The 10,461-nt window shown below is 39.4% G+C and overlaps 1 protein-coding gene across 2 annotated transcripts; it reads right to left on the bottom strand.

Annotated features, from left to right (window-relative positions):
* Positions 1 to 2,008: 2,008 nt before the first annotated feature.
* hmox1b (heme oxygenase 1b) lies at positions 2,009 to 8,394 on the bottom strand. Of its 2 annotated transcripts, XM_084129736.1 has the most exons (8): positions 8,325 to 8,394; positions 6,840 to 6,931; positions 6,573 to 6,617; positions 6,025 to 6,136; positions 4,517 to 4,732; positions 3,169 to 3,441; positions 2,452 to 2,554; positions 2,009 to 2,358 (listed from the first exon to the last, which is right to left on the bottom strand). In XM_084129736.1, exons 3-8 carry the CDS (start codon positions 6,611 to 6,613, stop codon positions 2,243 to 2,245), a joined length of 861 nt encoding a protein of 286 aa, XP_083985862.1. In that variant the 5' UTR covers positions 6,614 to 6,617; positions 6,840 to 6,931; positions 8,325 to 8,394; the 3' UTR covers positions 2,009 to 2,242. The 2 variants fall into 2 exon arrangements, with proteins under 2 accessions (XP_083985862.1, XP_083985863.1); XM_084129737.1 differs by lacking the exon at positions 8,325 to 8,394 and having other exon boundaries at positions 6,840 to 6,942.
* Positions 8,395 to 10,461: the final 2,067 nt, after the last annotated feature.

The raw sequence follows: 10,461 nt of genomic DNA, 5'->3' as shown, positions 1-10,461 counted from the left end.
CCATAACTCAGTGCACCTGCTCGCGCAGACATCACATGTCATCTGCGCGTTTCATGCTATGCAGAGTTAAGGCGAGCATACACTGTGCGATGTCTGTGCGATTTCAGCAAGGAACCTACTCACACTGAACGAGTAGATCGCATGCGATGTAAAGCCAAAGCTCAGGATTTATGTGCTCACACTGTACGGTCCGAACGTCGAGCTGCGACTTGACTGCTCACACTATACGTGTGAAATATGCGCGAATCAGCGCGATAAATCCTCGTGCCAGGTTGCGCCTATGGACGATATCATGTAGCCTATCCAGAGATATTGTCAAAACAAGCATCAGCTATCAATATCAAGAAGATTTAGCATTTCCAATTTATATATTAAATTAATAGTAGGCTAGTATTATTGTATTATTATTATTATTATTATTATTATTATTATTATTAGGGAAGGCTACTTTTATTATTAAACTGATAGGCTATTATAATTAAATAGCCACGCAACAAATTTCATAGCGCATCACCGCATAACCAACGCGCTGTGAGGATAATAAAATATTAGCCTACATAGAAGCTTTACTTCTCCTCATTAAAAATTGTCTAAAACTGTAGGTCGATTACAATGAATTATATACATATAATTAATTATTAACAGTCTATAATATGTCCGAACACTGCAATAATTCATCAATGAAAATTAAAAACAGCTTTATTTAAAACAAATTTTTTTATATAATAAAAGAGGCAAAGTGTACATCGCAGGTGGCTTGGAAGAAGTGGGTAATGCTTAATCCATTTTGCAACACGAACTGGAGGTAAACAACAGTAATAGCTTTGAACTACAGAACTTAAAGATCTCCCTTTTTTCGTTTTTTTTTTTTTTTTTTTTTTTTGCAGATGAAACTGTTTTCGCGCAGGCGCAGTGAGGGAAAAAACACTGAGTTTAGGGCAATCGGTTCGTAGCTCTGCTTCAACTGTGCGATATAGTCACGAGGAGCGACCAAAATTTCTAACATGCCAGAAATTCATCCGACCATCCGATTGCCGGTCGTGAGAGGTTAATCGCCTCTCGTTTCCCCCTGTACACTGCACGAACACGGCACGACAAACGACGCACGACAAAGCTAAAAATCGGCCCGACCCAAAAAAGAGTCGCACGAGTCAGAATTCGGCTCAAAATCGGACGAAAATCGCACAGTGTATGCCCGCCTTTAGACAGAGGTCAGTCACCGAGCACCGCAAACAAACAGCAGCCACTTTTTACAGTTCCTCCTGAACCAAAACAACAGTATTTGCTGTGTTCACGCCATGTAAAAACTGTAATTTAGACACGGCAATCCACTGGCGTTCTACCCGGAGCTGTTCACATCTTCAGACTCAGATTTATGCGTTTCTCTGGCAACACTATTAATGCTGAAATGAATCTGCAGCAGTCAGGTGGTACAAGTAAGACCTCTGTAAGTTGTTCACGTTTATAATTATTGTAGTGCGATGTGCTTTGAGATATGAGGGAGTTTAATGGCATCTCTTATGATGCTGTGCTGGAACTGCTCTGGCGTTCATGTGTTTTGAAGGAAGCGTGGCTTTGGAGACGAGATCTCATGCTTTCAAGGCTAACTTGCTATTGCTAGCCTCTCGGAAATTGTCTACCCTACCTTTAACTAACAGCGCACGTATAAGGAATTAAGGCCGATAAAGCACACTTGAGCTCTTTAAAGTTGGATGGGTTCTGATTAGCTGTCAGCATTTTATCATCCATCAGCTGGTATAATAATAATAAAAAAACTATCCTTATAGATAGTTCTTGGTGTGAACATGCCTTTGCATAGTGATAGGTCTTATAACATGTCAGTACACTATCGTAACCAGAACTCCCCAACCAACCAACTAACCTATCCTAAACTTTCTATTGTGAATATTTCCACCATTATACAGTAATCACGAGCAAATTAATGTGTATTAGACAAAATGTGCGCCATCTCTGATTTTAATTTAAGAAGCCAGAAAATCATGCAACATTCAGGAATAATGAGTAAGATTTTATTATAAAAAATATAGTATTAATAATACAAATGCATATATACACATGGTTACAAAATAATTCTGACAAAAGAATTTTTCTGGAGGATCTGTCATTTGAATCACTATGAACTAACATACAGTCACGTTAATTATTAATGATATGATAAAATAACACATTTATTGTCTCCAAAATGTGACGTCATGTTTTCAAAAGTGCTAATGATGCCCGTTTAAAAGGCGCCTACGCCCATCCCGACGGCCAGAACCACGAACACGCCGAGCAGCGCCCGCAGGAACCGGGGCATCAGAGACGAGGAGCTCTGCAGTGATTCACACGCTGCGTCAGCTGAGGAGAACATGACAAACACGCTTACAACACGCTTAACACACGGCACACCGAAACATCCATCACAAGTACAAACATGAGCCAGCGTTTTACCTGCTGTGGTCGTCGTGTACTGCTTGTGTTGTGTGTGTCTCTGTCTCACTTCAGTTTCTGTCTCTGACATGCGGCTCACCGAGTCCTGAAGCTCGTTAAAGACCTGAGGAAACGAGAGCAAACTATCAGCTCGTCCACAACAGCTTCAGTCACTCGTCAGTGAGCTGCTTGTATTAGGCTGCATAAATTAGGAACCGGGAACTCTTCCTATAACACCCGATGTACTCGTTACATCATACGATGAATGGCGTCTACGCTAATGTTAGTCTTTCTGCTTATTCCTAGGTTTACTGTAGTCAGCCGGATCCGGGCCGGATCCAGATCAGATGGAGGACCTGCACTTTTTTTCCTCCATTCCTTCACCTGATGAGTTTTAGTTCTTTGCCACTGTCGCCTTAGTCTTTTGGCTTGCTTAGTTGGGGACATTTAATATAATATTCAACAATATTATTGATCTGCCTGCATTGACCCCATCATATAAGAACTGAACTGGATGATGAACTAAATTAATACGTTTTTTACAACAAAAATGAACCATCACTGAACTTACTTAAGCTGGACTATGACGCTATTTTCTTCTAGAAACAAACTTTGTTGCATTATTTTCCTGTTTTCACTGTAAAGCTGCTTTGAAACTACAGTATCTGTACTGTAAAAAGGGCTGTATAAATAAAGGTGAGCTGACTTGAGAAGGAGCTGCAGTGATGGGTCGCTCACCTGGACGTTGAGCTCGAATGCGAGGACGGCCTCGTTCAGGACCCCGTTCCTCTGCTCCTCCGTCAGCTCGACGCTGTTCATGCGGCTCCTGTACAACTGCTTGAAGAGGTTCGGGCTGCTGACGCCCGGAAACGAGAAGAACGACAAGCCCTCTCCGTTCCTCAGCCCTAATGACTTCTGCGTGATGCGGCCCAGCACCTGCCCCCCCGACAGGTCGCCCAGGTACCGTGTGTACGCGTGAGCCACCAGATACTCAGGGTGATCTCTGCCCACCTGAGAGACACAACACAACCGATTCAGAGCAAAGTCACGGTATTCTCAAGCAATAGAGGTGTAAATGACGTACGACATCTTAAACATGTCTCAGATGTGTAACCAGGGCTTGACATTAAAAAAAGCGGGTGTATTTCAGCAGTCACTTTGGCGGGTTGAATTTTATGTATAATATATACATTTTTCAATTGTAATCTTTTAAAAAGGCATCTGAAATAATAAACAAAGTGCAATGTAGTGTCAAAAATGTTGATTTTTCAATACATCGATTCTGAAATATCTAAAATGCTTCCAATACTCATTTTCCTCAGAATAGATACACAATACCAGCTGCTCTTTCTCTCTCATCTCTCCGACAGCGAGAGACACACAAACCCGCCTCCACTCACTCACTCACTTCATTCGCTCCGGATGAATATTGTTGGTGTCACAGGGCTTGAGTTTCACTGAGGGATTGCTCATATTGAGCATAATTTTACTCATTCCCTCAGATTTTATGTTTACAACAAAAGTGTGGCACATAAAGCCGCCTCTCAGAACTAAATTGATCTCTTTTTCGCTGCTTATTGCGCTTAAACAGTTAAATACACACAAAATAATGTCAAAATGCTGGTTTTGATGAGTATTCACGTACGTTTTAAGTGAACGTAAACAGTTGAGAAAGAAACGCACGTGTAACAGTATAATGATCCGTGCGTCAGGTCTTAAAGTGACAGCAGCCTAATAAACCTGCTGACAAATGATGAGATAATATTAAAAATATCTGTATGGCAGTTTTTCCCAATGGTATCGATGTCAAAATTGTGGCCAGTGAAAATGCTGAGTGACTTTGGAAACCATTAGCCACCGTGACTGGAGAGCAAAGAGTTAATGTCAAGCCCTGTGGGTAACACTTAGGAGAAGTGTACAAATGGACAAGGTTCCAGTTGTTAACATTAGTTATCTACATTAGTTCAGATGAACTAACAATTAAAAATACTTCTAAAGCATTTTAATTTTAAGCATGATTCTCAGTCACTGCCGATAATCTCAAAATGGCCAGATATCAGTGGATTAATGAGTTCTCTGTGTTCACCTCTCTCAGCCTGCCGGCGTATCTCAGTGTGGCGGCCGGCACCGTGATCTTCTCCTTCCAGTCCTGGCCGTAGAAATGCTCCAGGTCTTTCCCGATGGACTCCAGCCGGCCCAGTTCCTGAGGGAAGTATATGGGAGCCACGGCATCATGGGAAGCGTTCCTGTCCAGCTCTTCCTCCAGCGCCTCGTATATCTTATACAGCGAACACAAGAGCAGCTGAAACACAGAGCAGAAGAAAACCAGGTTAGATTCATTACGAAGACCAAATCTAAGGCCGTTTTCAGACCGAAACAAGGACTTAATTTGTTACAATGTTGCATTTTCGCTTTCACAAGGCAACATTTCAAAGCGTACCAAAATGTGTTTATGCAAGTCACGATCTTGGATCTTGGAGTGATTGTTGTGTTCATACACTAACGAAAAAACGCACCAGGTTCTGAAACAAACGCTGCAAACGAGCACCTTAAAACTGTTGGTCAAGCTGTTATTAATTAGGCTGGTTTACAGCGAGTTGTGTTGGTGCATTGTGATTGGTAAGGGATAGTGTACATCCGGCCGGTTGTTATCTTATCCGGCTTTACGCTTGGGTGGTACTGACCGTTTAGATCGGAAATGCAATAACAGTCACATCGCATCTTCAATGACTAACTTGTAAGACTAGTCTAAGCGGTTTATGCAACTGAAGCCAGCGGGTCTTGCATCACCCTGAAGATGTTTCTTCTGAGATAACAACCGGCTGGATGTACATTATGTACGTTACACGGCTGTTTGCCACATAAGTAAATAATTAGACATGAAATATTGATCTGAGTCTAAATATTTTATCAGCTTTTTAATCGCAAAGCTTCCGCAGAGAGAGGACCGGACATTTCAGGGATACGTTACAATCTTATCACTTATTACACAGCATTTCAACACATAAATAATTATAAGAGATATTGATTTCAGATTTTAAAATCGTACCTGTTTGTATCTTATAATCCAACAGTGTACAAAACAATAGTCGCAAAATGGCCGCTGCGTTTGCATGAAACGAGAGAGCGAGTCCACGATACTGGATGGCATGATTAAATAACTGTACACAAAATATTGATTCGGCTGATTCTTAATATTTTATTAGCTCAACAAAAGCAAAACTTCCTCGAAGGAAAACCATTCCCAGCGAGCGTATAGCACTGCTGACTTCAGTGACCCGGATGAGCCTGTGTTTCTGTTGTTATCTGGGAATAATATACCGCTGGATGGCACGATTGACCAATCAGAATCAAGTATTCCTCAGAGCCGTGTAATAATAAATAATAAACTAGTAATAATATTGTAATAATAATAAACTACGGTTAATACCAAACTACTAACATTAGTTTACATGTCTAAAACATCATTCAGTCAATCATGACACTTGAGCCGGTGTGATATAGTGAATATAGTCACTCGCTGTGTGTCGCGTCTAAACACCCGTCGCTGTATAGCGCAGCCTGTCGTATTAAACACACTGCGGGGTGAATCACCTGGTACTGTTGAAGGGACACGTCTCCTCTCTGGTAGCTCAGCATCAGCTCGGTGTTCTCCGCTCGCACGTGACTCTCTTTAGTCGCAGCTTTGATCAACTCTGATAGATCACTGTGAGGAAACACACAGATTCACTCAACATGAAACACACAATCATAATAAAGTCAGTAACACACACTAAGCACAGATAGATAGATAGATAGATAGATAGATAGATAGATAGATAGATAGCGCATTAAGGGTTTTCTGTTAGAACGGTGTCGTGTAAGCGGCCCCTAAGTTAATAACTAATGATCTTTGCAACAGAAGTGAATCAATCAAAACTAACTTTAGCTGAACAATAACTTTATTCTAGAAAGCCAAAACAATCTCTGTTACTTTATATCCTATTATCACTGTAAAGCTGCTTTGAAACAATCTATATTGTTAAAAACGCTGTATAAATGAAGGTGACTTGACTAGATAGATAGATAGATAGATAGATAGATAGATAGATAGATAGATAGATAGATAGATAGATAGATAGATAGATAGATGTTAGTATTACCTGTCTGTGATCGCTGTCTGTGTTTTCTCAATCGTCTCCATTTCTCTGAAAAACAAATCAACTCTGTATGAAACTCTGCACCAGTGAATAAAGTGCATCCTGATGCTGCTCGTGTGAATATAACTCCATCATCTGATGATGCAGACAGTAAATTAAAAATCTCTTAAAGGGACAGTTCACCCAAAAATCTTATCAATATTCTTTAAGATATCTTCTTTTGTGTTCAACAGAAGAAAGAAACTTGGAACAAAATCAAGGTTTACTCACTCGGTCTGTGTGTGTCGGTCCTCAGCGGATCTCTTGAATGTGAGCGGCTCAGGATCTGAACTCGAGTCCGGCTCTCTCCTCTTTTATACTCTCTGAGGGAGAGAAACGGGAACTCAAACAAAGGCAGGGAGAGGAGGAGGAGCAGAGCTAAACATGACACGACACATTCACCAGCTCAGGAGGAGGAGAGATGTGGAAAACATGACTGAGGAACAATTTCAATCACATGATCACCTCCCAGCAAGCAATATCCGTCATTTCACCGTCTAGTTTAACTATAGACCCGATATAGTCTGGCTATGAGTAACACACTTCTGGCCAAAATAACCTTGAATTTGGTTACTTGTCGTTTTTGCCTAAATAACTTGCGAGATGTATGATATTCCATCATGGAAGCAAAGTCAACAGTGATTACTGGTGCTTGGTTTAATTTCTTCACTCATTTCTTCTCCTTGTTTTGATTGATGACTAGTCTATTCTTGGGCTATGGTTTAGATGTCTATTAAATTTTCACTGACAGCCCAAATTTTGCCTTGTTTTAGCCTAGACGTCTGGGCTGTGTTTGGACGGCTATTAGACGTCTTTTAAACGCAAAATTGCTTGCTGAGCTACATGTGTTCACATGATATTGGGATATATGGGGTCTGTTCTCTGAATGTGATCAGTAAAAGTTCAGTGGGGGAGAAGGAGAATAGTTCACTGGTCATGATCAGCTCTAAAACTCCCTGCAATCAGTGTCAGTGTGAAAAAAACATTATAACAGATGATATCAAGAGTAAGAATGATGCAAGTCTGTTATGAAGATCATCTTACATAAGAGCTGCATGCTAATAAAGTCGCGTGATTTTTTTATTATTGGGTGTGATTTACTGAGTAGAGATAAGAAACGCAGCAGTAAATCTGGAGCGATGTTGAAACCGTGAGTCAGCGTGAATGCGCTAACCATGAGCGAGCAGAGAGAGAGCGCGCGTGCGCTAAACACATAGGCTAAACATGAGCGCGCAGAACGGCTAAACGTGACTCGACACAATCCAGAACTCTGAACCCGAGACTAGCTGTTCCAGCCTTTTTTTTTCCTTCAGAAAAGTTTCAACACTTCTGTGTGATTCATTATGTAAACATATGCTCACACACACACACACACACATATGGAATCATGTTTTGATACGCAGAAACCGGTCTGATTCAGTTAACGATAAGTTCAGTTCTCTCGCCTTTTTCAGTCGGGGTTGTTTGGACTCAAACAGCAGGGATATTATAATCTATGTGCCAATGAAAACCCATAAGAAAATATGGAATTATTCTTGTGCCAATAATAATGAACGTAGCTTTTCAAGAAACTAATGAAAATATAAATTGAAACTAAATAAATTATCTCTGAAACTGAAAAAGTATAAATTGCAGGCACATTTTTTTACTTTGTTTTTAATACACTGCATGTTTTGCTAACTATTTCTCATATTTCAATCGCTGATCTGAACTTACAAATGCGCTTCCAGAGTTTTCATTTCCGCTTCTGAAGTTTTCGTTTACGCTCCCTGAGTTTTCGTTCGCCGTTCTGACACATTTCTCTCGTGGGGGCGGGGCTAGTAGCAGTGTGTTCTCATTGGATACTGAGTTTTTGATTGACAGCTTCGTGACCTGGAAGTGAAGACGTCAGTGGTGTGTTTATGTGTGGATGTGAGCGTCTGTAATCGCAGCTTTCTATTTCATTTTAGTGATATTAAGTTATGTTTGTTTTTTAATTTTATCTGTATTTACCTGCTGCTACTACTTAGTTGGCAGAAGCTTTTAGGAGCACAAGAGATCTATTCAGTCTATTCAGGTGTAATTGTAGGCCTACATTAAAGTACTGTATAATACTTAAAATATTGTAGTGTCCAATGTTTTCGGAGAATATTTGTCTATTCCTGATGATTCTTTTGCATGTTAGTCTCTGATTAGGTTCAGCTGTTACAATTTAAAGAGAATAGCAAATGAGTGTGATATATTCAGCCCTCAAAAAAGGTTGGCAACCATGGCCATCATACTCATTGTTAGCACAGTTTACACGTTAATACGTTAATCAAAATTAATGATCACTTAAATAAGAGGAATTTAAACAATATGAAAATTACAGTCGTGGCCTGCTGTCAGATACAGACCTCAAAGGGCATATCATTACATATGTCACACAAAGAATGTTCTTGTTGCCATTTTTTTTAATTGATAATTGTATTTAGTCATTTCATTTAATTAACACCATCTTCTAACATTTAAAATTGTAAATATATTTTAACAATCATCAACCGTTTCAATCGTGACTTATACAACCAGTTAAATGAATGTAATTGAAAATATGAATTCAAATAAATGTATGCTTTATTGTCACTAAAGCATATACACAAGTATCAGAGTGAAGGTCTTGGATGCAATTATGTTGTGACCGGAAAGACCAGAATCCACAAAACATTAACTGCATAATATACATGTAATGCACAGTATTCTCATGATATACATTACTATACAAAATGCACAATTACAAATACAGAATACATTTAAAAAATTCATATACATTTTATATGTTGCAATGATTCTTTGAGCAGTTCCTGTTGCAGTACAAAAGCAAAGCAGTGACTGGACACAAGCAGTGCAAGGATAGTCCACCCAAAACATGAGCATTCTCTCATCATTTACTCTCCTTCATGCCATCCCAGATGTATATGACTTTCTTCTTCACATAAACATAGACAAAGATTTTTAAGGAAATAATCCATCTCTGTGAGTCCATAATACAAGTGGATTGTAACGCATGTACGTAAGACAGTTGGTCGTAAGTGATTTTTAATAGTTAAAACAGTCATATTATTAGTATTTATTTTATCTAGCCTATTGTTTGACTTCAGAAGGCATTGATCATCCACTGAGGTCGCATGTATTACCGGCACGCTCACTGTGTGTGGTTTTTAAAGCGTCTTTAGGACTCGCAGAGATGGATTACTTTCCTTACAATCTTAATTCGTGTTTATCTGTAGAAAGAAAGTAAAATGCATCTGGGACAGCATGAGGGTGAGCAAAATAAGAGAGAATTTTATTTTTGGGTGAACTATCCCCTTAACATTCATATGCTGTTGGTATGCTAATCCAAGATCAGCATAGATTAATAAGAATAAACCTCTTGTGTACTTGTGAACTGTGTTTGTTTTAATCTAGAGGAAATTGAAATATTTGCTAGTTTATATTAAAATAAATCAGGTGTCTGAAGATCAAGATCCCAGTCATTCAAAGGTGATGTGTCTGAACAGAGTAAGATTATTGTCTGACAGGGACAGTGGATCTCTGGGACTATCACTCCATCCTCTGTGTCAGCATCAGAATTTTGTTTATGGAAAAGTTGCTCCACTTCCTGGAAAATGAGAGAGGAAATGTATTATAATCTAACAATACAAACTGCTTTAAACTCCCACATACAGTAACAAGCTGCAGACTTAAAATATTTATTATATATATATTTAAGGGATTTTACAGCACTAAATATGTACCTCGGAGTCATGCAGCATTTATCATCTGTAATACTGTTGTGTAACCAGTAGATGGCTGTATAGCCCGATATTTAAACATATATCCATGGCTGTGCATTCCC

The sequence above is a fragment of the Abramis brama genome (genome assembly GCF_963993115.1).
Source record: "Abramis brama genome assembly, chromosome: 11".
NCBI classification, from domain to species: domain Eukaryota; kingdom Metazoa; phylum Chordata; class Actinopteri; order Cypriniformes; family Leuciscidae; genus Abramis; species Abramis brama.
The sequence above is the reverse complement of the archived record's forward strand: the minus strand, read 5'-3'. Positions and strand labels throughout refer to the sequence as shown.